General features: G+C 39.9%; 1 protein-coding gene across 1 annotated transcript in view; it reads left to right on the top strand.

The window, feature by feature from the left end:
- Positions 1-18,259, top strand: part of CDH17 (cadherin 17) — a 42,061-nt gene extending 23,802 nt beyond the window's left edge. Inside the window, exons 9-18 of the mRNA XM_067467015.1 lie at positions 1,150-1,294; positions 3,385-3,600; positions 5,702-5,778; positions 7,276-7,467; positions 9,006-9,250; positions 9,931-10,061; positions 12,303-12,533; positions 13,875-13,991; positions 14,104-14,217; positions 17,725-18,259. Coding sequence (XP_067323116.1) covers positions 1,150-1,294; positions 3,385-3,600; positions 5,702-5,778; positions 7,276-7,467; positions 9,006-9,250; positions 9,931-10,061; positions 12,303-12,533; positions 13,875-13,991; positions 14,104-14,217; positions 17,725-17,834 — 1,578 coding nt within the window. The 3' untranslated portion in view covers positions 17,835-18,259. The remainder of the gene's footprint in view (positions 1-1,149; positions 1,295-3,384; positions 3,601-5,701; positions 5,779-7,275; positions 7,468-9,005; positions 9,251-9,930; positions 10,062-12,302; positions 12,534-13,874; positions 13,992-14,103; positions 14,218-17,724) is intronic.
- Positions 18,260-26,190: the final 7,931 nt, after the last annotated feature.

The following is a 26,190-nucleotide window of genomic DNA, read 5'->3' on the forward strand; positions in this document are numbered from 1 at the left end:
GTTAAAAACTTTGTCCAGTCTCATCATCCAGTAGTCCCAATTTCCTATGTCTGTTACACTGCATTTGCAAAAGCTTGCTCAAACAACCAAGTCTTAACCTTTTTCCGGAACATTAAAAGGGAGGGGCCGATCTAATGTCCCTAGGAAGGGCATTCCATAGCTGAGGGGCCACCACTGAGAAGGCCCTGTCTCTCGTCCCCGCCAAACGTAATTGCAACGCAGGCTGGATCAAGAGCAGGACCTCCCCAGATGATCTTAAAGTCCTAGATGGTTCATAAGGGGAGATGCGTTCGGACAGGTAGGTTGGGGCAGAACCGTTTAGGGCTTTATAGGCTAAAGCCAGCACTTTGAATTGTGCTCAGTAGCAAACTGGCAGCCAGTGGAGCTGGCGCAACAGAGGAGCTGTATGCTCCCTGAGCACCGCTCCTGTTAGTAATCTGGCTGCCGTCCATTTTAAGCTTCTGGGCAGTCTTCAAAGGCAACCACACATAGAGCACATTGCAGTAGTCTATATGGGATGTAACCAGAGCATGGACTATCATGGCCAAGTCAGACTTCCCAAGGTATGGGCACAGCTGGCACACAAGTTTTAACTGTGCAAATGCTCCCCTGGTCACCACCGAAACCTGGGGTTCCAGGCTAAGCTATGAATCCAGTATCACACCCAAGCTGCAAACCTGTGTCTTCAGGGGGAGTGGTGATATATCAAAATTTCACAATTCCTGAAAAATACATTATTTTGTAAACTTTAATGTAAACATTTCATGCAAGAGGATTACTGGTGAGAAAAGGTGTGTCAAGCCCATTTCGAGATTGCCTACATCAGCGCTGACTCTTTAACATCACTACAATGATCTAACATGGCAGAATCTGACTTTTAACTTTAGCCATTTTAGTTTTTGTTTGATTCTTGTTATTGCTGGTTTGTTAGCCAAGATGCAGCTTAAATTTTTTAGAATTCCATCTGTCATTTTTGGAAGATTTTTAAATTTTTCCAGTGTCATTTCACCAAGCTATTCTCCAATGTCTGAAGTATGAGTAAACATTTTTCATGTGAAGAGATTGACTTCTGATTGGGCATTATAAAATTGTCTTATCCATTAATTTTCACAGCCACTACAATATCTAATTACAACCTTTCCTTTACAGTATTCATTTTATGTATATGCAAAAGAGGAAGACGTCACATTGTCATATCCATTGACTGTTAATGTCACTGTGGAAGACATAAATGACAATCCACCTGTGTGTAAAGCTTTAACTAAATTTGAAGTTCAAGAGAATGAAGTTGCAGGTAAGAAAACATGATATCAGATTAGTTAATACATATCTTCCTTGGAAATGCTTTGGATCTGGAGATTTGTACCTCAAATGCATGTTGAACTCAAGATTTCACATGATACACGTGTGCTTTGTCTGTGTTAGTCCAGAGCCTCTGAAAGTTACTTTAATTTTTTTTTTTTTGAGTACAACTTTAAAAATCTCAGTAGTCAATACTAGCTGTTGAGTTTTAAGAGCTGGAAACCTTCACAAAAAATTGTATCTATCTTTGCATATATATGTGGGTAATGTTGCTTAGAAACGTTTTAAATATTGTTTATATATACTTTGTTTAATATGCATGTTTTTGTACAGCTTTTAAAATTGGGAACTACTCTGCAGAATTCAGAAAACTGCAATTATTAAAGTCTAATGGCACTTGGTTAGTGCATTGCTTCATTACTTGCAAATTAGATTAGTTCCCATTAGGTGAGAAGAAAATCTTCCTCATCCTTTCAGGCATGCTTGTTCTAGTACATTGATTGTTGCTGCTATTTGAGAACAAGTAGACATCAACTCAGACCATGAACTTGGATGGTGTGTTTTTCCTAAGTTTTTAACTTTTTAAATCTGTTTTAACTCTGTTTAATATGTTGCAATTTTTGAAATGTTTAGGTGATTGTGTTGAGGCATGACATTGTGCCATTGTAAGCCACCTTGAGTTCCCCTGTCAGGGTGGGGTACAAGTATGGCAAATAAATAATAAATAAATAAACTTGTGGCAACATTATGAATGACTAACATCCAAGATTCCAGATCATCAATTGTCCTGGTGAGATCTTGGAAACTTGGGACCATGACTTCCTTGCTTGAATCCATCCTTCGTGATGCAATCTCTCTCTTTTTCCAATACTTTTATTCAATGAGTTGCATCATTTTATGATATGTCATAAATACAACAACTTCATTTTAGTCATCTTTACTTGTAGATATTTCAAGTCTGAATTTGTCTAAGAACCGTTCATTTTCACATTCTATTGTATCTCTAGAGCTTTTCTTTCAGTGCCACATTTCAATTCAGTTGATTTTCTTACAGTCAGATTTCTTCGTTGTCCAAGTTTTACAACCACACAAAGAAATCCGAAATATGACATCCTTGCCTGCTATTTCCAGTTTTTTTAAAGCCTTAAATCCCTAAACTGCTTAGGCTCTGTCTAAGGAACAGTCTATCTTAGGAGTCTATCTAGATGTTGAAATATTCAAGAGATGCCCTTTATACAGTACCTGGAATAGCTTGCCATTGTTGTACTTAAATTGTGTTCTGCCCAATGTCTTCAATGTTGTACCCAGACTATGAAATGTGGAATTCCACATGGTTGCTGTGAACTATTTGTATTCTTGCACTATTAAGAACAGCATGAAGATTCATCCCCTCTAATTGGCCAGTGTTATTGAGTTCATTATTTCAATGATTTTGCAATGATAATTTGAATGGTTGTATTATTTAGTATGTTTTAAACTATATTAGATCCCTTAAAATGTAATTTTATTAGTTATCATCTTTAAAGCACCCTGTAAAGCTCAGGTCCATGTTACCTTAAAGGATCCATAAGAGACTGCCCATATTTTGAGATAATATATGGAAAGCATCCCTCATACACACACGTGGCAGGAACATGGGAGAGGTTTTCTTGGTGGCTGTTCCCCAGGCATTGGATCTCCCTTCCAAGAGAGTTAGATTGGTACTTTTCCCAACAATAATTTCCACAGGCAGGTTTTTCATTTTGGCAGGACTTTGCAGAATTGTGCTGTACTTCCTATCTGTGTTTTGTTTATTTGTTGTATTTAATGGTTTTAGCTTTAATTCATGGCTAGTTTATGACATTTTTAACTTTTGTGCTTGCTAGAGTTTTTGGTTTTAGCTTTATTGAGTCTCAGACTGGGAAATAAAGCATAGTATTGTTCTTGTTATTTCATCATTGCTATCAGACTCTCCTTTAGCTATCTTGTCTCCCCTATTAGTTGCCTAAGATTATTCACTTGAATAGTTTTGCTTGTTTGATTTCCTATTATCTCACATTTATGTACTGGTTGACTAATTTCAACTTCCTTTGTTGCCACCAGGGAATTACATCGGAACATTTCAGGCTTCAGATGCAGACAAGGAAGACACAGTTAACTCCTGGCTGCAATACAGCCTTTTGGATCAGAACCCCAAAATCCCTGTGGATAATCTGTTCCGCATTGATTCAGGAACTGGAATTATCAACTTAATCCGTAGTGCATTAAACAGGCAGGAGGCCTCTAACTACACTTTGAAGGTGGAAGTGAAAGATCCAGGTCAGCATCTACTTATCAAATTATTATTCCATTTCCCCAGTATTTTTAAGGATTGAGAATTGCAATGGGGTTGCAAGGGGATGTATCTACTACTGGTTTTGAAAAAAAGACTATCTATTAGTCTTGGGCCCGAAATTTGTCCCATTCATTTGATTTCTGTTTCCGTTTTGTTCCGTCCATTCAGATGGCACGAAATGGAAAGACCCCTCCTGGAATGAAAATGCAATTGATATGAAAGGCAGGTGGGAGCGGGTACCAGCTCCAAGCCTACTTTTTGGATTGATTGCCTGGAGCCTGGCAGGGCCTGCAGCCGAGTGCCGAGTAAGAAGCACTCCTTATTTGGTGCTTGGCTGCAGGCCCTGCCCAGCTCAGGCGCATAGTCCCAAAACCTGTACCCATAGGCCCAAAGCACTCGGGACTATTAGTGCAGGCTTTGGGCATATGCACCTGAGCTTTGCAGGGCCTAGAGTCAAGCACCGAATAAGGAGCGCTCTGAGTAAGGAGCCTGCACCCATAGACTATGGCTGAAGCCCCCCACCCAATATTGGGCCAAAAGATAACCAATCTTTCAGCCCCAAAAACAAAACACAGCAACAAATATCTGACTTCCCAATTTCGGGAGACTCAGACGAAAATAGATCAGGGCCCCCACCGAAAGCTGGGACACGAAACGAATCAAAGTAAGTCCCAACTGCACATAACTACTGTGTATGGGATGATGTAAAGATGACCTGTATATATGTAGAAAGGAAAGGTTGTCAGTATTCTGGTTGCAGGAACATTTCAAAACACATAGAGGAGCAATAGGTCAGCTCAAAGCTCACAATAAAATGTACTGGACTCTACATTTTTTACAATGGGGTTTATATTTTCAAAAAATACACAATTTTTGTGTCTTTATGCTACCAGTCTTAGAGACAGGGCAATCGCAAACATCATAGGATCTAACAGAGCCTAAGTTGAATGTTTATAAACATTCACATTACATCTTTAAACTGAGGAGGTTGCATCCATCTATACCAGGTATGGGCAAACTTGGGCCCTCCAGGTATTTTGGACTTCAACTCCCACATTCCTAACAGCCTCAGGCCCCTTCCTTTTTCCCCTCAGCCACTTAAGCAGCTGAGGGGGAAAAGGAAAGGGCCTGAGGCTGTTAGGAATGGTGAGAGCTGAAACACCTGGAGGGCCCAAGTTTGCCCATGCCTGATCTATACTATAGTAGCAGTCTTCAAAGATGATGAAAGTTGCATGGGAGACATATCATAGCAATGTGTCCCAAACCAGGATCTCTACACAATATATATGGAAATGTTGAATGCTGTAAAGCATTCTATCAATACTAATTATTACGACATCAGTACAACTGTTGTATCCATAACAGATACATTTCTCGACTTTATGTGACTATATAAATCTGTAGATAAAAGCAAACATTATTTTTATGTGATGAACATTGGTGGCACTAAGAAGAGGGTGTAGCTTGAATAGGAGACCCTAAATAAATAAGCGAAACTGGATAAATGCAACTCTATATATTGGTTTCATGGATACAAAGGTCATATTGTGTTTATATTCTTAATAGTTGATTTATGATTAGGTGTGTGGGCATATGTCAGTCTTGATTGCATTTCTCATAAGCCTATCTACATTCTTTGCCTATTATCTCAGGCTTCTGAACCTGATTTTTCCCCTTTTGCCAATGAAATGTATGTCATTTAGTACCTGTTTTCCTGAAGGTGTGGATTGTTATGTATTTCCCCTATTCACTCATGTGTATTTGTACACATTTTAAAAAATTATACATGTTTAGCCACTCATATATTTCAAAGAGAGACATGATTTGGGCACTCTTTTCTTTGCTGAAATGCACTACAAGTGTTGACATGTACGGATTTCAGAGGCATGAGGAACTTTGTCTCATTGCTAGTCTCAGGATGTATGAGGTGGATATTTTCTTGGGGACATATGGACCTAATGCATGTCTGTCTTTGCCCCCATTTGCCAGTATGTCATTTAAAGCCTGTTTGATTGAAGTGTTTGAGAACCATTATTTTGCAGAGAATGACTCACAATTGTCACCATTTTATTATTTTCTCTGTAGTGTTCAAAACAGTTTGTGATGTGCAAATAAATGTCATTGATATCAATGATCAGATCCCAATCTTTGAGAAAACGGATGTGAGTAACCTTTTACTATGTATACATATATGTATCTTTCCTTTTATGGGGAATAGGGGTGGGAAAAGGAATGTCCCAGCACTGGCTGGAGCATTCTGGAAGCTGTACTGCAAAAATCAAGCGCTAGCATGACTCATATGACTAATATATTCTTAAACGTAGAGTTTGAAAAAGTTATGGTACTTCTCTGTGCTTTGTTGTTAACTGCCATCAAGGTAAATTCAGCTTAGAGTGACGCTTTGATATCACCCTGCTTGGGCCTTGCTGATTCAGTGTGCAATTTGTCTGAAAAATGTATGGAAAAATCCTCCAAATAGATGAAAACAAATGAACATATTCCGTTTCTACCCATACAATCCCAATCCTCCATTTTCTTCCTAGTCCTTCAAAAAATCGAGTTAGGAAGTAACACATAGTTTCCATTTGCCATCTGCAAAGGAAAATGGAATAATCTCAATTTATGAGGTGGGAGGGATCTGCAGCCCGTGAAAGGTGAGGGGATTGCCCCTGCCTCTCAAGCAGTTGTCTGCCCCTATCCTATTATTTATTATTTATTTATTTCCAACATTTCTACCCCGCCCTTCTCAACCCCTAGGCGGGGACCCAGAGTGGCTTACATTGGCAACAATTCGATGCCACGACGTACAAAACAATTATAACAGATATAACAACAATTTAAAACAGTAAAAAAACAATAAGGTAAAAACAATTTAAAACATTATTATCAGCCATATAACCATTTCCAATCCAGTTCAACCTCCAAAGTGCTGTCATGCCTGCTGTCCAAAGGCCTGGTCCTAGAACCATGATTTCAGGTTTTTTTCCTAAAAGAAAGGAGGAATAAAACTAATCTAATCTCACTGGGGAGCGAGTTCCACAAATGGGGGGGGGGGGGTCATGACCGAGAAGGCCCTGTCTCTCATCCCTGCCAAACGCATTTGCGAAGCTGGTGGGACTGAAAGCAGGGCCTCCCCGGACGATCTTAGCCTGCAAGGTGGAACGTAGAGGGAGATACGTTCGGACAAGTAAGCTGGGCCAGAACCGTATAGATACATAAAGGGGGGAGTACATTTTTGTAGTCTCTTTTATTCCTCTTGCAACAATTGACACCAAGTCTCTGGCAGTGGTTCCCAACCTTTGGTCCTACAGGTGTTTTGGACTTCAATTCCCAGAAATCCCAGCCAGCTTAACAGCTGTTAGGAATTGTGGAAGCTGAAGTTCAAAACACCTGGAGGTCCAAAGTTTGGGAATCTCTGTTCTATGTACAATATCCATGTCATTATACCAGTGGTTCTTAAACCGTTTATACTTAAGGACTTCAAATTCCCAGACTTCTGACCACTGATGCTTCTGTGAGTTGAAATCCAAAAAATGCAGACAATTGAAGTTTGAGAACAACAGCATAAAGTGCAGCGAAATAAATCCATCGTCATATACATGGCCATTCCTTCATTTCTTTTGTTTTTATTAAAAATAATTTCTTCTTTCTCTTGACAGTATGGAGCTTTAACACTTCCCGAAAACAAACAAGTTGGAACTGTAATAGTGGAAATTCAAGCCACCGACGGAGATGAACCATTTACTGGAAGCTCTCAAATTATTTATACAGTCACGAATGGAGACCCAAATAACACTTTTTCTATACGGACAGATCCAAAAACAAACAGAGGATATGTGGCAATTAATAAGGTAAATAAATTTTGTTTCTCTTAATAAGGTAAATGAATTTTGTTTCTCTCCCCACTCTGTTTCTTAATGAGCAAAAAGTCTCAATTACCATTTGAGGCCTCCATGGTAAGTATGGATTATGAAGCTGGGTACAAGTTTTAGGAATCATCTCCAGACTTGCTTCTTGAAAAGATAAGCAGATAATTGAATATGCCTGGAGTGAGAAGAGACTGAATTGCACTCTAGACCAGTGTTTCTCAATCTGTTTTCCACCACAGACCACCTTTAAATACCTCTTGTGGCCTTGGACCTCCAAAACTTAACTCAAGATTTAAGACACTAGTCTGCATCAAATTATTATTTCAATTTTTTCATGAAATTCCTTCAAATTTAGAAAGACGGAGATATAAGGTGATCTGTTAATACACATACCCTTATTGTAATATAATATTTTGATTATAATGATTGCATATTGTTTTAAAATAATAGTATCAATCCGAATTTGGGGCAGAACTTGTATACGAGTTCTGGCCCAACTTACCTGTCCGAACGTATCTCCCCTTACGAACCACTGAGGACTTTAAGATCATATGGGGAGGCCCTGCTCTTGGTCCCGCCTTCATCACAAGCACGTTTGGCGGGGACGAAAGACAGGGCCTTCTCAGTGGTGGCCCCTCGGCTATAAAACGCCCTCCCTAGGGAGATCAGATCTGCTCCCTCCCTCTTGACCTTTCGGAGGCAAGTTAAAACGTGGCTATTCGAGCAAGCATTTACAAATCCAGAGTAGCTAATATAGGAAATCGAATGACCTGACAATGGAATTGGACAATGCTTGAGAATAATAAGACGCTGATGATGTTGTTTTTATTGCTTTTGTGATATCTTATACTGTTTAATGTTTTTTATCTATATTATGTTTTATGTATACTGATTTGTTGGAAACAGCCTTGAGTGGCCAGTTGGCTGAGAAAGGCGGTATACAAATACAGTAAATAAATAAATAAATGAATAAATAAATAAATAAATAATGTAATAATAATTGTAGTGATAGCAGAATAATGGCAACAGTAACACCAATAACTATAGCAATCATAATTACACTACTACACACTCCACAGTCACACAAGGTGGAGGACTCTTCTAGGTAGTGCCATTTAGCCAGGTTGTTTTTTGATTTCCCAACACTACTTCTGAGTCTGTTCCGGGACTTCCAAGTTGCCCATTCTTGGTTTGTCTCTGGAGGCAGACCCTCGTGGGGGGCCATCCAGTTGGGATTTCCTGGTTTAGCTGCCCAGAGGGATATTCTTGCTGTTGTGGGGAACATTAAGAGGAATGGTGGTTCGGATGAAACTTTCCCTTGATTTGAGTCATCTGGGAGTCTCTGAACCCCAGGTTGAGAACCACTGCTCTAGACTAAATCTGAATGTCTGTTACTATACATTCCCATGTGATCAGAGTCATAGGCATTTTATCAAATACATTTGTGATTTGCTCAAGAAACTTTTAAAAAATGCAGTTGGAGATTCATGACACAGTTTCTTCTTTTCCTTCTTTCTTAGGTTCTTGATTTTGAAACAACTCCCGAGTATTCCCTGGACATCAGCGCCACAAATCCTGAACCTCTTGTTCCTGGGACGAAATATAACTCAAGTTCTTTTGCTAAGCTGAAAGTGTATGTTACAGATGTGGATGAAGCACCTGTTTTCCTCCAAAAAACATACACAGCTGATATACTTGAAAATGTTACTGTTGGTACCTTTGTGACAACAGCAATAGCCTACGATCCTGAGGGAGTCGAGACAAGGTAAGTACACCGTCCCCCTTCTGTTTTCAGATTAATCAAGATTAAATAAGACTTGACATTAACCTCATTGATGAGATGCTGTGAGATTTGATGATTGTTTTAATTACAAATACAGGCAGTCCTCGAGTTACAGACATCTGCCTTATATCTGATTCATAGTTAAGAACAGGGTGAGACAGCAGGAAGTGAGAGGAAATCTATCCATAGAAAGGGAAATTCACTCATGGAAGAGTTATCATAGGAAAAAGACATTGCGTCTGTTGGCTTTTTTTTGGATTTTGAAAAAAATGTTGTGGAAACAAGGATTGGTGAGAAAGTTTCAGTGGAGACAATCTTTTCCCCTTTCAGGGGTTAATTTTCCTTTCAAGGGGTAGATTTCTCTCACTTTGTGTTGTCTCACCTCCATTCTTAACTATGAGTCATTTGTAAGTCAGATGTCTGTAACTTGGGGACTGCCTGTATTTTCTTTTTAAAAATCTTTTTTTAGGTTTTAGAATTCTTTTCAATATGAGAAAGGAAATAAAATGCAGTAAAATAACAAGTACAGCAATGAGCTATGAGTGCATCTATGTAGGCACTGACTGTAACTATTTCCAACGAGGCTTTCTTGCAAGCTGTACATGTTAAGTACTTTTAAAAGCAATATCCTTCCTCTGTTCTTATATCTTGGTGGTCTTTAGGTACACCCTGAAAAACAACAACAGAAACTGGCTACGAATCAATCCTCTCAATGGCTCAATATATACTGCAGCACCATTGGATCGGGAAACTGAAAGTCCCTACGTGGTCCAGATTGTGGCGATTGAACAAAGTGAGTGAAGAAAATTCTCTTGTAGTTAATGAGGTTTTTAAGGAGGTCTGTAGCAAAATGTCTTCTGGTGTGTTCCCTATTACAATAGTCCTCCTTGACTCTCCTCGTGTGTACATGGTAACAATGGCAGGCAACTGTGGGCTGTCATTTTAAATTTTCTACAAGGCACCAGTGTGTTGCTACATAATACATTTGGGAGAAGGAAAGTAAAATGGAAGCTTTCAGATTATGATGGATATGGTTCAGTGATAATGTTGGTCAGTTTACTTAGATGCCAGGACCTGGGTATGTGATACAAGGAATGGCTTTTCCTGCTTCTAGGTGAGCCTCTAACTAGGACTAGACTGTTAGCTGCCATCATCAAAGGTTGTGTTGGCTAGGACTATTGGAAATTATAGGGGTGCAAATTGCTGAATCTTGACTTTGATAAATAATAATAATAATAATAATAATAATGACACAAAACCACAGTATGTCACAGCAAATGAGATCAATAAGCTGGATTTCCTATCACAAAATCACAGGTTGAACCCTTCCCAATCATCTAGGACTGTATGATTTATTTTTGAATGATACACGCAGATCCAAGTAAGGTGGCCTTTTGCAGTTGACAGATCATAATTTTGTCAATATTTATTGTTTCCAAATGCCATCTGAGATCTTTTGGCATGGCACCCAGTGTGCCAATGACCACTGGGACCACCTGTGCTGGTTTATGCCAGAACTTTTGCAGTTCAATTTTGAGGTCCTGATAACGGCTGAGTTTTTCCTGTTGTTTTTCCTCAATGCGTCTGTAACCCGGTATGGCAACATCAATAATCCAGTTTTTTTTCTTTTCCACAATCTGGCGTATTGTGTTTTAAAACTTTGTCAGTTTGGATTCGAAACAGTATTTTCGAATCCCACAGTATTTTGCATGTTCATTTTCTACTACCTTTGCAGGTTTATGATCCCACCAGTTCCTTACTACTGGCAGGTGGTTCTTGTGACATAAGTTCCAATGAATCATTTGGGCCACAGAGTTATGCCTCTGTTTGTAGTCCATTTGTGCGATTTTCTTGCAGCAGCTGAGGATATGGTCCATGGTTTCATCAGCTTCCTTGCACAGTCTGCATTTTGGGTCATCCGCTGATTTTTCATTCCTGGCCTTAATTGCATTGGTTCTGATGGCTTGCTCCTGGGCTGCAAGAATCAGGCCATCTGTCTCCTTCTTCAGTGTTCCATTTGTGAGCTATAACCAGGTCTTCTCCTTATCAACATTTCCTTCAATTTTGTCAAGGAACTGCCCATGCAATGCTTTATTGTGTCAGCTGTCAGCTCTGGTTTGTAGTGCTGTTTTCTTGTACTGATTCTTTGTCTGCTGTGCTTTGAGAAGTTTCCAATTATTGACTTCAATTAAAAAAGGTTCTTGGCTTTCCTTGACATATTCTGCCAGGGCGTGTTTTTCTTCTTCGACTGCTTGTTTTGCTTGCAAATGTCCTCTGCCACCAGACTTTCTAGTCAGATAGAGCCGGTCAACATCACTGCGAGGATGTAGTGAATTATGAATGGTCATAAGTTTTCTTGTTTTTCGGTCCAAATTGTCTAGTTCTGCCTGTATCCAGTTTATGATGCCAGGAGTGTATCTTATGACAGGTATGGCCCAGGAGTTTATGGCCATGATGGTATTGCTTCCATTGAGCTTGCTTTTGAGAATTTTTCTGACCCTTTGAATGTATTCTTTGCTGACCACAGTTTTCACATGTTCATGTTTGATGTTGTCCAGCTGTAGTATACCCAGATATTTATAGGCCTCGGGCTGGTGACACTTTATCACTTGGCCATTGGGCATATTTATGCCTTCACTTTCAATGATTTTTCCCTTCTTCAGCGCCACTGTCGAACATTTGTCCAAACCAAACTCCATGTTGATTATTATTATTATTATTATTATTATTATTATTATTATTATGGTATTCATAATTCCCAGAAAAGAGAAATATCATATTCTGGAGGTGTCTTGGCTATAGCGGGAATTATGGATAAGCCAAAATCCCCTTCTCTTTGTCTTTTTTGAATAACAACTAAAAATGGATTAACCATTTATTTCATTGTGGAAAGACTGGCTTATGCTGTGGTATTATATAATTGCTGCTCCTAAATGCAGTGGCAAAAAAGTGGGAGTAAGCAAAGTGGATAGGTTTCACCATCTCTGAATATAAGTCTTGTAATATTGTTTTGACCTCTGTTTCACATCTGCAGCTAGAGCATTTCAGAGCTCCACGGCACAGCTGACACTGAACCTGAAAGATGTGAATGATAACCCTCCACAGCTAGAGAAGGACTCTGTGTTCTTCTGCCATCCTCTCAAAGGAAATGAGAGAGCAAAAATAGATGTTAATGATCCAGATGTGTATACACATATTCCAAAATTTAGTTATGTCCTCATGGGTGACAACACAGTACAGAATACCTGGAATGTCTCAAAAGATGGTAAGGTGCTTTTTTGTTTTTCGTTTTGTTGTTGTTGTTTTTTTTGTGGCCAGAAACACTGGAGAACCAGCATGGTATAGTGGTTTGAATCTTGGACTAGAAATGCATATACAATGTAAAATGAATGTAGTTTGGCACCATTTTAATAGCAATGGCTGAATGTAGTTTGTAGTTTGATGAGGCACCAGCACTCTTTGGAAGAAAAAGATAAATACCTCATAAAACTACAGTTCCTGTGATTCTGTAGCATTGAGCGGTGGTGTCAAACTGCATTAATTCTACGGTGTAGAGACACCCTGGAACACTGGGAGACCAAGATTCAAATTCTCACTCAGCCATGGAAGCCTATAAGGTGACAAGTCACACTCTGTAAAGCTCAGATGAAAGAAATAGTAAGTTTTATCTGAACAAACTCTACCAACAAAACCCCATAATAGTTTTGCCTTGGTGTTGTTATCACCAGAAATGACTTGAAAGTACACCAAATAAAGAACAAGCCAATTTTACTCTCCAGACAGTGATTTCTATTACAGAATGCTGCTCCCCATCTTCATTGGGATACTTGTCCTGAATGAATGAATGAATGAATGATTTTTCCTTTGGAACTTTGCCATAGGGCACTGGTTTTCAACCTGTGGGTCCCCAGGTGTTTTGGCCTACAACTCCCAGAAATTCCAGCCAGTTCACCAGCTGTTAGGATTTCTGGGGGTTGAAGGCCAAAACATCTGGGGACCCACAGGTTGAGAACCACTGCCATAGGGTCACATGTAAATCTAGGCACAATATCATGGGACCCTCACTGGAAATGTCAAAAACCCAAGTGATCAGTTCAGACCTTTGGCAAGATGAATCTATCCTTCCCCAAGCACCCTGTTCTACAGCCGCTATACTAAAAAATCTTGGGATTTCAAGCTGTATGCACATAAAAAGTTCTGCTACAGAGCTCCAGTGCTCTAATTTAGAGAAGTGGATGAGAGCTTTCTAGCAGATAATTCCAAGTATTCAAGAAATTACAAATTCCAGGATTATGTACTGTGAAGCCATTGCAATCATGGTGTAATTTTGCAGTGTGGTTAGTTACACCCCCCCCCCCCCCCCGGCCACACACACACACACTAAAATTCAGTCATTTGTTTGAGAATTAAACCTGTTCGATTGAAACCAGGGGTACAATAAAGAACTGCACATTGGATTGTATTGTGCCAAAGGAGTCAAAGCTGTATATCATCATCCCCTCCTCCTCCTCCTCCACTCCTCCTCATTTTTATTATTGTTATCAGCCCTGTTGTCATGTTTCTGTTTGAAATTCTTGCTTAACCATTCCACTGTTTGGACTGACAGGCGTGCATGCTTACATTTCTCCGAAAAACATTAATCTTGAGGAAAAAACCTATGAAGTACCGATAAAAATTAATGACAATGGGCGGCCACCTATGGAAGGAATTGTCTATCTGAAAGGTAGAGTGAAAATCACATTCATGCTTTTCAATATTTTTCTTTTTTTATAGTACATAACTGAGTGGGGTTTTTTTGTCTATGACTCCTTCAATTTGTGCTATTTGTCCTACAGTGAGCGTATGCCGGTGCGTAGAAGGAAGATGCTTCATTCCAATTGAGCCTGTTTATGAATTTCCAACAGTGGCAACGGCAATTGGGATCCTGGTTGCTGTACTGATAGTTATTGGTGAGTGGCTATTTTCAATCAAATGTTCTAGACCTCTTTCTGATAGCGGAGCCCCATCTACACTTTTATGGTTCCACCATTCCTGCTCCTACAACAAACTGCCTTTAAGCAAAAGTTCTAGACCTCTTTCTGATAGCGGAGCCCCATCTACACTGACCAATTAATGCAGAAGGAACTGCATTGTATGGTCAGTGTAAACTCATATCATGCAGTTTAACCACATTGGGCTGCATTATAAGAATCTACACTGACCATATACTGCAGCTCAATCTGCATATCAGTGTAGATGGGGCCTAGTCCCATAGGAACTTGATTCAGCAGCTCCAGTAAAGAAAAAAAACAGATCCATCAGCTTAACTCACCTGAGAAAACAAGAAGAGAAAGCTGGGGTGGCATTTTAAGAATAAACAAAATAGCTGCTAAAGAAGAATGCGGAGGAGAGCAGCAGGTTGTCATATTGTGCGTGTATGCGTGCACTTTTGTCATTTTGAAATATAAATGGCACACAACAGAAACCATAAACAAAAAGTGGGAAAAGAAGGCAAATAATACAAATGTGAGGCCACAGAATTGGACCTAGGACACTTGGATTCAGATCACTGCATAGTCATGAACAACATCTGGTTTCCAGTGAATTGATGAACCTACAATACCTACAAGTTGAGGATTAAATAGTATAGTGTCATCTCAGGTAACCATCTTCAGAGGATGTGTGAGATATAAATTTACCAAGTTGACACAAATTCACCATAGTTCCAGCATTCATCAATGACAGCTTCAGAGGTTTCCAGAAAAGCTTTGAGGAGGAGGCTCAATGATTCTAAGGTTGCTCAAAAATGTGGTGTACAGTATGATCCCTATATCCACAGGGGATATATCTTCAGACTTGGTGTAGGTATGTGGAAACCATGGATGTTAGCAAACTCTTTGGAAATGAAGAACTTCTGACCCAGGAATACTCATAGAAATGTTCTGGAGGACCCAGAAAATGCCTAAAGATGACATATTTTGTCAGATCAATAACATACTAGTCCTACAGATATGGTCATACTAGAGGGAAGGATATTACAGGCAAAGATGAAGTACTTTGTTCACATAATGAGAAGATGGGAAAGCTTGGAGAAGATAGTGATGCTGGGTAAAATGGAAGGAAAAAGGAAGAGGGGCAGATGGATGGATGGTATCCTTGAAGTGACTGGATTGACTTTGAAGGAGCTGGAAGTGGCCACAGCTGATAGGGAGCTCTGGCATGCGCTGGTCCATGAGGTCAGGAAGAATCAGAAGCAACTGAACAAATAAACAACAACAAAAACCTATATTCTATAAACATCACCAATAACAAGTCAAAGCATGACAATTTTTAGTACATACACTGTGTTCCAAACACGTATTATGCTTATATTTGCAAACTTTTAACCAGTTTCATCAAGATTTTATCTATTTTGCCGTCCTTGTGAATTTCATCTTTGTAGAGTCAGAAACATAGGAAGTTGCCTTAAACAAAGCTAGAATAAAGGTTGCTTTTTGGTGACAACTCCCAGAATTCCAGCATTTTCAATTTTTCTAACACTGCTTGGAGTTTCCAGGAATTGGAGCAGGGACCTTCTGCTTGCAAAGCATGTGCTCTGTTCCTGAACTATGGCCCTTTCTCTATAAGCCCAACAATATGATGAGCTCAATAAAAATTTATTATGTTTTTTTCTAAACAAAGCATAACTATAAGACTAGATTTCACTGTGCTGTGTCTGTCAGGAAGACAGGGGGGAACTTAAACAAACTCAGCTGGGTTTTTTTCCAAAACAAGACAGAATCCTTTTCCAAAACAAGATAGAATTTTTGAAAATAAATGTAAACACTGAAGGAGCCAGGATGACTGACCAGCTGAGGAATATGGCTCTCAAATGTGTAAATAAAGATATACAAATATTCAGAGCACTGTGTTTCTTGAAAAATTGTTGAAAGCAGCCTAAGTTCACCATAATTTGGTTTTGTAGAGGGGTAAAAGCAAGAAATCATGAATTAAATAAAGCAATTCAATTTACAAAGGGAATAAGAAAAGTATGAGAAGAGAGGCGGTGATCAAAAAAAGAAAAGAAAAGAAAATTCATATAATAATTCTACAATGTCAATTCTAGCAAAGGAAGTGGAAAGTAAGAGCTAGTATGAAATAAACTTGGAATTATAGTGTTCTTCATTCGCCAAGAGATGAAGCAATTATGTAGACTGTGGGAAAAGCAGAGAGATTGAGATAGATCAGTGGTTCCCAACCTTTTTTTGACCAGGGACCACTTTGACCAGGGACCACTCCTCAGCATTAGTACCAAAAGGGTTACGAACCAGTTTTTTGTGAATTTCAGATTCAGTTTCATTATTTGGGGTGCTGATTCAGAAAATTACATTGGATAGACCACATCAGCTCTAATTTTGGATACAAAAAATATGCCATCCAGTAGTCCTCATCTGCTTGCCTACAGAAAACCATATTTAATAATCTAGTACTAATATGGTCTATCCAAATGCAGTTTTCTGAATCAGCACCCTAAATGACCCCAGAAACAGGCCTAAAAACAAAGACACCAAGGCACCTCTGCTTCCAGGCATCACATGGAATGGCTCCACTCAGGGAGAGGAAGAAGGAGGAGAAACAGTAGTCAGGAGATTTTTTTTGTTGCACCTTTTGTGGGTAGTCAGTCTCTCCCCTTATGACAACTTTGTTGCCTCAACACTATAAGAAGGTTTCGCGAGATCAGTTGCTCTTGTTGCAACAGTGTAGTAACGGTGAGGCTACAGAACATATTTTAGTTCTTGGGGAGGAGCCCCCAGTGGCACAGTGGGTTAAACCCCTGTGCCAGCAGGACTGAAGACCGACAGGTCACAGGTTCAAATCCGGGGAGAGTGTGGATGAGCTCCATCTATCAGCTCCAGCTCCTCATCAGGGGACATGAGAGAAGCCTCCCACAAGGAAGGTAACACATCTGGATTTCCTATGGCAGTGTAGAAAGGGCCTTAATGTCACTAAGCAGTACTAGCTGATTTAACATATTCTGGATATTAACAGTGAAAGAAAGTTCTGAATTTGGGCTTTACAGTTTAGCTTAGACACTACATGTTCCACAATTCATGGAGGCTGATGAAATACTCATGTACATACTTATTTGGACATAAGATTCAGTAGATTCAGTGGGACTTAATCCCTTGTAAGCATGTATGCAATTGTAACCCTAAATTCACTTAACAGAGAGTACAAATAACAAAAATATTACTTATGAGTACGTAGATGTGCATAGAATTGTACTGTGGATCTTCTTCATCTGCAAAGATGGGTTTTCTACAAAGTTGTCTTTCCAAGACCAGCACCCTCCAGATGTCCTGGACAACAACAACAGTTGTCTTCATGTTAAGGAAGGCAGGTGGTAGTTGAAGTTTAACACATCTGGAGGGGGTTCAGTTGAAGGAGTCTGGCTTATAGTATGATTTAACAACCAAGCTTTTGTTTTGTTCTTCCAGGTGTCATTTTGGGGATTGTGTTCATCCACCTCAAACGCAAAAAGCAAAGTCAACAGATTAGCAGCAAAGCAAATCCTGCTAGCCCAGCCGAATTGCAGAACTTGACGTAATTGTTTTACTGAAAGAAGCTGTTTTTTTTAAAGACCTTTTATTTCTTTCTGCTGTTGACATTGTTACTGTTTTACTGCTTCTGACCATCAGCAAACATTTGGCATTTCACCACTAATATGCAGAGTTTGATATCTAAACATTTTTAATGGACTAGAATCCCAAATGTCCTACCTAGCCATTATGGCCAAAGGATTCTGAGAATTGTAGTCCCAAATGTGACTTTTCCTTATGTGACTAGATTTGTTATCCTACTTTCATATTCTGCTTCTTCAGCCAGGAAAGCAGATTCCTACTAAGAACAGTGACTCCCACCCATTGTGTCATGTTGGTGCTACAGAGGCAAACTTGACATAACATTAAATGCATATCAGCATTTAAATATATTTAAATATCCTCCAAAGGGACTCTGCACTGTAGTAAGGAGAATGCTAATGGAAGCCTCCCTTCCATGGCCTTAATTTCCTTTGGGTACTGGGAGAGTGTTATCAAAAATTAATTGCCCACACCATTCCCATTCTTGCTCTCTCTCTCTCCCTGTCAAAGATCCATTTTTTAAATAAATGCACAATGAATAAACATGTTTATTGTCACGAATAGTTTGGTTCTTCAGCAAAAATGGATTTTCTCCATTGAGGTGGAGATGATGTATTCCTCCTCCTTTTCCACCACCTCCTCCAGTCCAGTCATAAAGAGCTTCACCTACATGTAGGTCACACTTAGTCTGTTGAGTAATTGAACTAGCAATGAATTGAACTAAGTAATTAGCTTTGGCTAATGAATATTTCACTGCTTGTTCCAATAAATGAGCCTGTGAGCAATGAGCAGAGATGGGTTTGAATTTTCAAAAGCTGTTATGGGGGCTGACAATAAACAGAGAGCCAAACTTGATGACTCTTTCGGTGCTTTTCATATTTCTGGTAAACTAAGGTCCATTGGGGGTGAGTGGGATGATAAGCCCACGTGGAGATTCTGCTGATTCTTCCTCGTTGTCATGTTAAAATTACATGCCAGTACGTAATTCTGATGTTCTCATTTCCCCAACTCCCCTTTTCTGCATGCTTAAATTATATTTGCTGAAGAAATGTAGGTTCAAAAGAGCATTTTCAACCTTTCTGGTTGGCACAACAAAAATACTACCACAATATGCATTTGAGTTCAGTGAGATTTGCATTTGGATAAGTATGCTTAGAATTGCATACTTAGCCTACATACAGATTGAGTATCCAAATTCTTTCACATAGGTGGCTGAGATAGTGACACCTTTGTTTTCCAGTGGTTTAATATACACAAACTTTGTTTCATGTTCAGTTTCCCCCAAAAAATCTATGTATATAAAGAGTATATGAAACATACATGAACTTTGTGTTTGGGCTTGGGTCCCATCTCCAAGATATCTCAATATAGATATTCAAATATTCCAAAATCCAGTATTTTGTATCAGCCCAGCACACCACCTTAAGAGTAAGACTCTGTGAACAGAGTGGAAATTGCTTTTGAATAAATGTGTTCAAAATATTGGTCAAGAGGACTTGCATTAAGAGATACATCGTAACTTTCTACCATGATGAATTTGTGGAACATCTCTCCCCTCCTTCCAACCCCCCCCCCCCCCAACATTTACCTTCCTCCTGCTCTCATCCTGCCTGGTCATGTAATGGATGGTGGACATAGAGAGCAGAAGACTTCCTCTCTATGTGACTATAGACATACAATTATGTTGTTCCAGGAGAATCACCAGAATCTCTTGGGAGATGCCTTTATCATTGTACATCTGGCTATAATAACTATGAAGACACTTCTCATCTGCCCTCCATTATTCACTGACCACTATATGGTTATTAAGATTTGTGTTCAAGAGGAAGTTAGGAACTATTGGTCTTGTAAGAAGGAGGAAAATAATTCTGACCTCTGCAACAACCAGAAAAAGGGCAGACAGAGGACATATGCTGGACTTGATGTGTGGCCTTAAAGGAATGTAAGGTCTATAAGAAGATAAACTTCAATTTTCTGTTTACTCTAAATATGATCCTATCAGTTCCCTATATAGGTTAGCTAGAGAAAAAAATCATTGAAACACTTAGGATATTAAGTATTACTGTTCACCTTGTGAGGAAAAACACTTGTTTCTATATCAACTTTTCTGGATTGTAATATGTTTCCATAGGATTTACAAATGACTGTGTTGCTGTGTTCTTAAATGGGGCGCCTCTGTTTATGATCCAGCAGTTATTCTTCAGTAGGGCATTCAATTTTCCTTCTCCACATTTTGTTTTCTAGCCATCATTCAACTCATTGTAGCTACTAGGCATAATCATTCCTCATTTGGCTGGTTTTTGAGGGAAGTTCCCTCCACTTTTTATTCATTTATGGAAAGTAGAGTTCTCTTGAATATGCTGAAATTTACATTTTATTATTTTAGGTGGGATCTACACTGCCATATAAAATCCAAATTATCTGCTTTGATAATCTATATTATATGGCAGTGTATATCCAGCCTTGCCACTTCATCACACAGGCCTTTTAAAGTCATTTTTGGATGCATCCAGCAAAGTTCAGGGATAGAGTATGCTGGATCCCATCAAATTACGTGTAGCTACTTCCAGCAGGGCTCCATCCCCGAACTGTGCTGAAGAGGCAAGGAGAACATGGGAGGCTTACTGTGTTCTCATTGACAGCAATGGGGTGAGTACAGAGTGAGGCCGGGCAGCAACACATTACTCCAAGTGATGGGAAAGATGGCACTGTGGGCGCTGTGGGGCACCAGGTGACAGATTCTCCCACTGCCTACCGGATTTGTCACACTGGCTGGTAAATCCCCCTTCTCTCACCTGCGTTCGGTGACTTCATGTGATGAAGTCCTTAGTCACCTGTTTTGAATTCAGTCCTGTCAGCTCAGCATTTACCATATGGATTTGCTACTTAAGTGATTAAATCACTTTCTTGCAAGCGAGTCTTTCTCATATTTTTTACCCTGGATTGAGTTCATAGAAGTCCTGCATAAAAAATATTACTATTTCTAAGTTCAAAAAATGTTTATTTTTCCCCAATCATGATATTTTGGGAAAAGAGGGTTCTGGAGACCCTGCTTTAGAAGCCATGCTTTAAGCCACATTATGGCACTTTTTTGTTTGTTTGTTTAGACAAATTTCAAAATGATTGAGTTTGTTCGGATTTCTAATTGCAATGTGCCACAATACAACAAAGGACCCCTATTAAATCAAAAATCTCACTTGAGAAACAGGCTTCTCTTTTTCTGCTCAAAATCTTTTCCTTTCCTCATTGCATTTTATTCCGTGGGGGAAAGGAATCTGGTAACCATATCTCTTCCATTGAGTTCCTTTCTTGTTTTGTACTTTAAATGCTGGTTTGTTCCTTTTAGTTTGTAATGTTGCATAAAATCCTTTCTCTCTTTAATTTTAATGCCACTCTTAAATTGTATTATTTGGTGCATTGAATTGTTTTTGTGGTTGCAGTATTTTTTTTATTGTACATTGCTCTGAATAGCTTATAAATTTAATAAACAATCCAACAAACAAAATTAATGTGGTGAGGATATTACATTGTGTGTGTGATACATCAACTACATAGCATGTCTTTTGCTACTGTGATTTGCACGTGGATTGCGGTTGTTCAAGGGTTTCCTTTATTGGATGCTGCCTGTGATGTCAAAGGAAACAAGCAACACAACCCTTTTTCTATATTTGTGGCATTTCACAAATTCTCTTCTTACCTTTTTCCTAGGAAGAAGGAAATAGCAATGGTGCATATAACTAAAGACAACCTCTTTCTTCTGAAAAGAAAAAAAAAGAGTCCACTGCTTAGCATACACTTCACTGCCATCCTTTGCTTATTTACATTTACATTTTTTGTGTGTCAGAAGTGACTTGAGAAACTGCACGTCGCTTCTGGTGTGAGAGAATTGCCATCTGTAAGGACATTGCCCAGGGGATGTCTGGATGTTTTACCATCCTGTGGGAGGCTTCTCTCATGTCCCTGCATGGGAAGCTGGAGCTGACAGACCCCATCTCACAGATTCAAACTGCCAACATTCAGGTCAGCAGTTCAGCCAGCACAAGGGTTTAACCCATTGTGCCACCATGCCCCCATTTACAAACCCTTGGAAAGGTGTATGCCCTTCTATCTCTGTGTTGTTGAAGGAAAGGGGATTCGTTGGAGGGGAAAGTTAGACAGGTGTTCTCCAAAGAAGGCAAAGGGCACCTTCAACAGCTAAGCAAGTTCCTCATCCACCCACTACAAGTGGACTAAATATTAACCTCTAAAGTGTCTGGAACAGAACTTGGGAAAGTTACCTTTTGGGAATGCAACTCTCAGAAACCCCTGGACATGCTGGTTGGGAGGTACTCAAGAGCCAGGATTTTTATGAATCAAATTATTCACACAATAAATTATAGTGAAAGGTATTTGATAGCTTCAATACTTCCCTCAAAAGATAACTAAGCAGGTATATCCATCAATCCTTTAATAGAAAATCTGTTATCTATATTAAAGTTTTTCTATAAGGCAGTGGTTCCCAACCTGTAGTCTGTGGACCACCAGTGGTCCACAAGAACGAAAATATGGTCCACAGCCTCACCATTACTACAGCATTTCCTCCAAATCATGTGGTAAGTGGAGCAAGTGGTCTTGTGAAGTGCTCTTATAGTGTCGAGGCAACGGGAATGTTGGGAAGGGAGAGACTGACTACCCACGAAATATTACTACTACCATCAACTCTAGATTATTCGATTATTAAATATGGTTTTCTGTAGGTGAGCAAGACACCTCCGCTTCCAGGCACACCAAGGCACCCTCACTTCCAGGCACCACATGCATATGTTCTTTATCAGAAACTAGAGCCGATATGGTCTATCCAATGCAATTTTCTGAATCAGCATTCCAAATAACCAAACCGAATCTAAAGTTGACCTAAAACTGATTTGTAACCCTTTTGGTACTAATGTTGGAGAGTGGTCCCTGGTCAAAGTGGTCCCTGTTCAAGTGATCCCTGGTCAAGTGGCCCTTGATCAAGTGGTCTCTAGTCACAAAAAGATTGGGAAAGATTGGGAATCTGGCAGCTTATTTTCCTTTTAGTGAAAACATACCAGCCTTTATATAGATTGGTGGGATATATATATATATATATATATATAGAGAGAGAGAGAGAGAGAGAGAGTTTATTTATACCCCATAAGAAGACTCAAAGTGACCTACATTAAAAGCATTTCAATTCAATTTTAAATCTAAATTTAAAATCTAAAAATATACAAACATTAATACGGAATTAAATATAAATGGTATTTTAAAATTCAGTTTAAATCCATAAAAAAATATAAAGCTAAAAACCACAACACCCCCAACTTGCTCTTAAAAACCACCTTCTTTAAAATCCTGCCTGGAGGACAGCAAGGAGAGGGACATTCTAGTTTCCCTTTCTTATGCAGCCACTCTTCCAACTTGAGTTTTTGAAAACTAATTTGGGGTCTGTAATACCCATAATTCCCCACATCTATATATATAAATCTGTTAGGTTGGTTCAACCGGACAGCAAAACTCCAGAACCCCCCAACGGAACTTAACCAAAATTCCCATGCCCATAACACAACCCACAAGGTACAAACATATCTACTCAAAATGAAAAACAACACAACAACACACTCACAAAACGGCAAAACAACAAAACTCAAAAAACCCCAACAAAACTTAACCAAAATTCCCATGCCCATAACACAACCCATAAGGTACAAACATATCTACTCAAAATGAAAAACAACACAACAACACACTCACAAAACGGCAAAACAACAAAACTCAAAAAAACCCCAATGAAACTTAACCAAAATTCCCATGCCCATAACACAACCCACAAGGTACAAACATATCTACTCAAAATGAAAAAAAAACAACACAACAACACACTCACAAAACGGCAAAACAACAAAACTAAAAAAAACCCCAACGAAACTTAACCAAAATTCCCGTGCCCATAACACAACCCACAAGGTACAAACATATCTACTCAAAATGAAAAACAACACAACAACACACTCACAAAACGGCAAAACAACTGAGCATGCGCATTGGCGCCCAGACGCAAGTTCCCTGGCGCGCGCACCCAGCCTTCCGGCCAACGTTCCCTCTGCGGAAGCCATGCCCACTCCAAGCCCCGCCGCGCCGCTTCCCGCACACACACACCCCCTGCCGCACGCACACACACAACCCCACGCTCCATCACTCCCCCTGCCGCCGCACACACACACGCAACCCCATGCTCCATCACTCCCCCCGCCGCCGCACACACACACGCAACCCCACGCTCCATCACTCCCCCCGCCGCCGCACACACACACGCAACCCCACTCCCGCCGCCGCCGCATACACACACGCAACCCCACGCTCCATCAGTCCCCCCCGCCGCCGCACACACACACACAACCCCATGCTCCATCACTCCCCCCGCCGCCGCACACACACACACAACCCCACTCCCCCCGCCACCACACACACACACACGCAACCACACGCTCCATCACTCCCCGGCCCCAATCTTACCTCCTTTTACTTCACGCCACCTCCAAACCCCACCCCGCCCCTTCTCACCCTATCAAAATCCAGGAAAGACAGGAAGGAAGGAAAGAAGGAAGAAAGAGAAAGGGAGGTAAAGAAAAAGGGGGAAGGAAGGAAAATTAGAGAAAAAAGGAAGAAGAAAAGAAAAAAAAGGAAAGATGGAAGGAAAGAAAAGAGAGACAGCAGAAGAGAAAGAAAAAGGGGGAAGGAAGGAAGAGGTAGAGAAGGAAGAAATGAGAGACAGAGGGAGGGAAAGAAAAAGGGGGAAAGAAGGAAGGAGAGAAGGAAAGAAAAAAGGGAAGGAAGGAAGGAAAGAGGGAGTGAAGGAAGGGGGAAGATGTAGAGAAAGAGGGAGGGAAGGAAAGAAGGAAAGAGAGAAGGAAGAAAAGAGACCAGAAGAGAAAGAAAAAGGGGGAAGGAAAGAGATAGAGAAGGAAGAGGAGAAGGAAAGATGGGAGGGAGGGAGGGAGGGAAGGAAGGAAGGAAGGAAGGAAGGAAGGAAGGAAGGAAGGAAGGAAGGAAGGATGGAAGGAGGGAAAGAAGGAGAGAAAGAGGGAAGGTTGGCTACAGCAACACGTGGCGGGTAAAGGTTGTTATTTCTATTATTATTATTATTATTATTATTATTATTATTATTATTATTATGTTATTATTCCTATTAGACCCTGGGGGAATGGGAGAGGTGTCAGGTCCCAGAGGCATTGCATTATTGTTATTGTTATGATGGTGGTGAAATAAAAGGAAATAAAAAGAGAAAGAAGGAAGCAAACAGAGAGGGAAGAAAGGCAAAGGAAGAAAGGGGGAGGGAATGAAGGAAAGAGAGAAGGATGAAACCAAGTAGTGAAAAAAGGAAAGAAAGAAAGAGGTAGAGAAGGAAGAAAGGAGAGAAAGGGGGAGGAAAAGGGGGGAGGAATAGGTAGGTACCTCTCTTTCATAATAGTCCAGATATCTACCTCAACTTTGATAAGTTTTACTATAGGCCACAGCAACGCGTGGCAGGGCACAGCTAGTAGCTAAATAATACTGTGAGGCCCATTGCCTGGCAAATATGTGAACCCAGCCTTAGAATAATAGACTATACATTGGGAAGCGTTCCTAGGTATAAGAATGGATATAAGAAACCAGACTTCCAGAGCAAATGTTGGGATCTGCAAGATAGCCAGTTGACAGAATTATCTTGGATAAAGCTGGGCTGGATAATAATCCTTTAAAGGAAGGTTTAAGTGTAAAAAAAACCCTGTCTCATTTTGTGATACTAGGCTGCATGCCTCAAAAATCCACTTTTATGCCTGATTTTTTAAAAGTTTTTTTCTAACTTTAGCCTAGTCACAGACTTTCTGCCAAGCACAATATTATAATATAACAGACCCGCTGATGGAATCATCTGAGAATGTGTCCCATGACTCCGTTTCTGAGACAGCTTCTTTAAGTTTCCTTTCTTAGGCAGAAAGCCAAGTACAAGAAGGCTTGTACCAGTTCTATTGGGGTTTGGATTGTTCCTCCTTCAACCCTAAGTGAGAAGTCTAAAATTCATCTTAGGCACAAATTAACTGATTGCTACTACTTCTTGGTAAACATATACCAGTTTTCCATCTGGTGGAAGAGAAATTGTCATGCTGTTGCTAAAATGGGGGAAAGGAGCACGTATTTGGTTCAGGAAACGTACAGTACATCTGTGCTATTCATAGATTGTTGACCATAAGAGTGACCTATTAATAATCATGCCAGTTTTACGCAAATGGAACAGTTTTGGGATGGATTGCATACACTTATATTTTAAAAAGAACTCGT

The sequence above is a fragment of the Anolis sagrei genome, chromosome 4, assembly GCF_037176765.1.
Source record: "Anolis sagrei isolate rAnoSag1 chromosome 4, rAnoSag1.mat, whole genome shotgun sequence".
Taxonomy (NCBI): Eukaryota; Metazoa; Chordata; class Lepidosauria; order Squamata; family Dactyloidae; genus Anolis; species Anolis sagrei.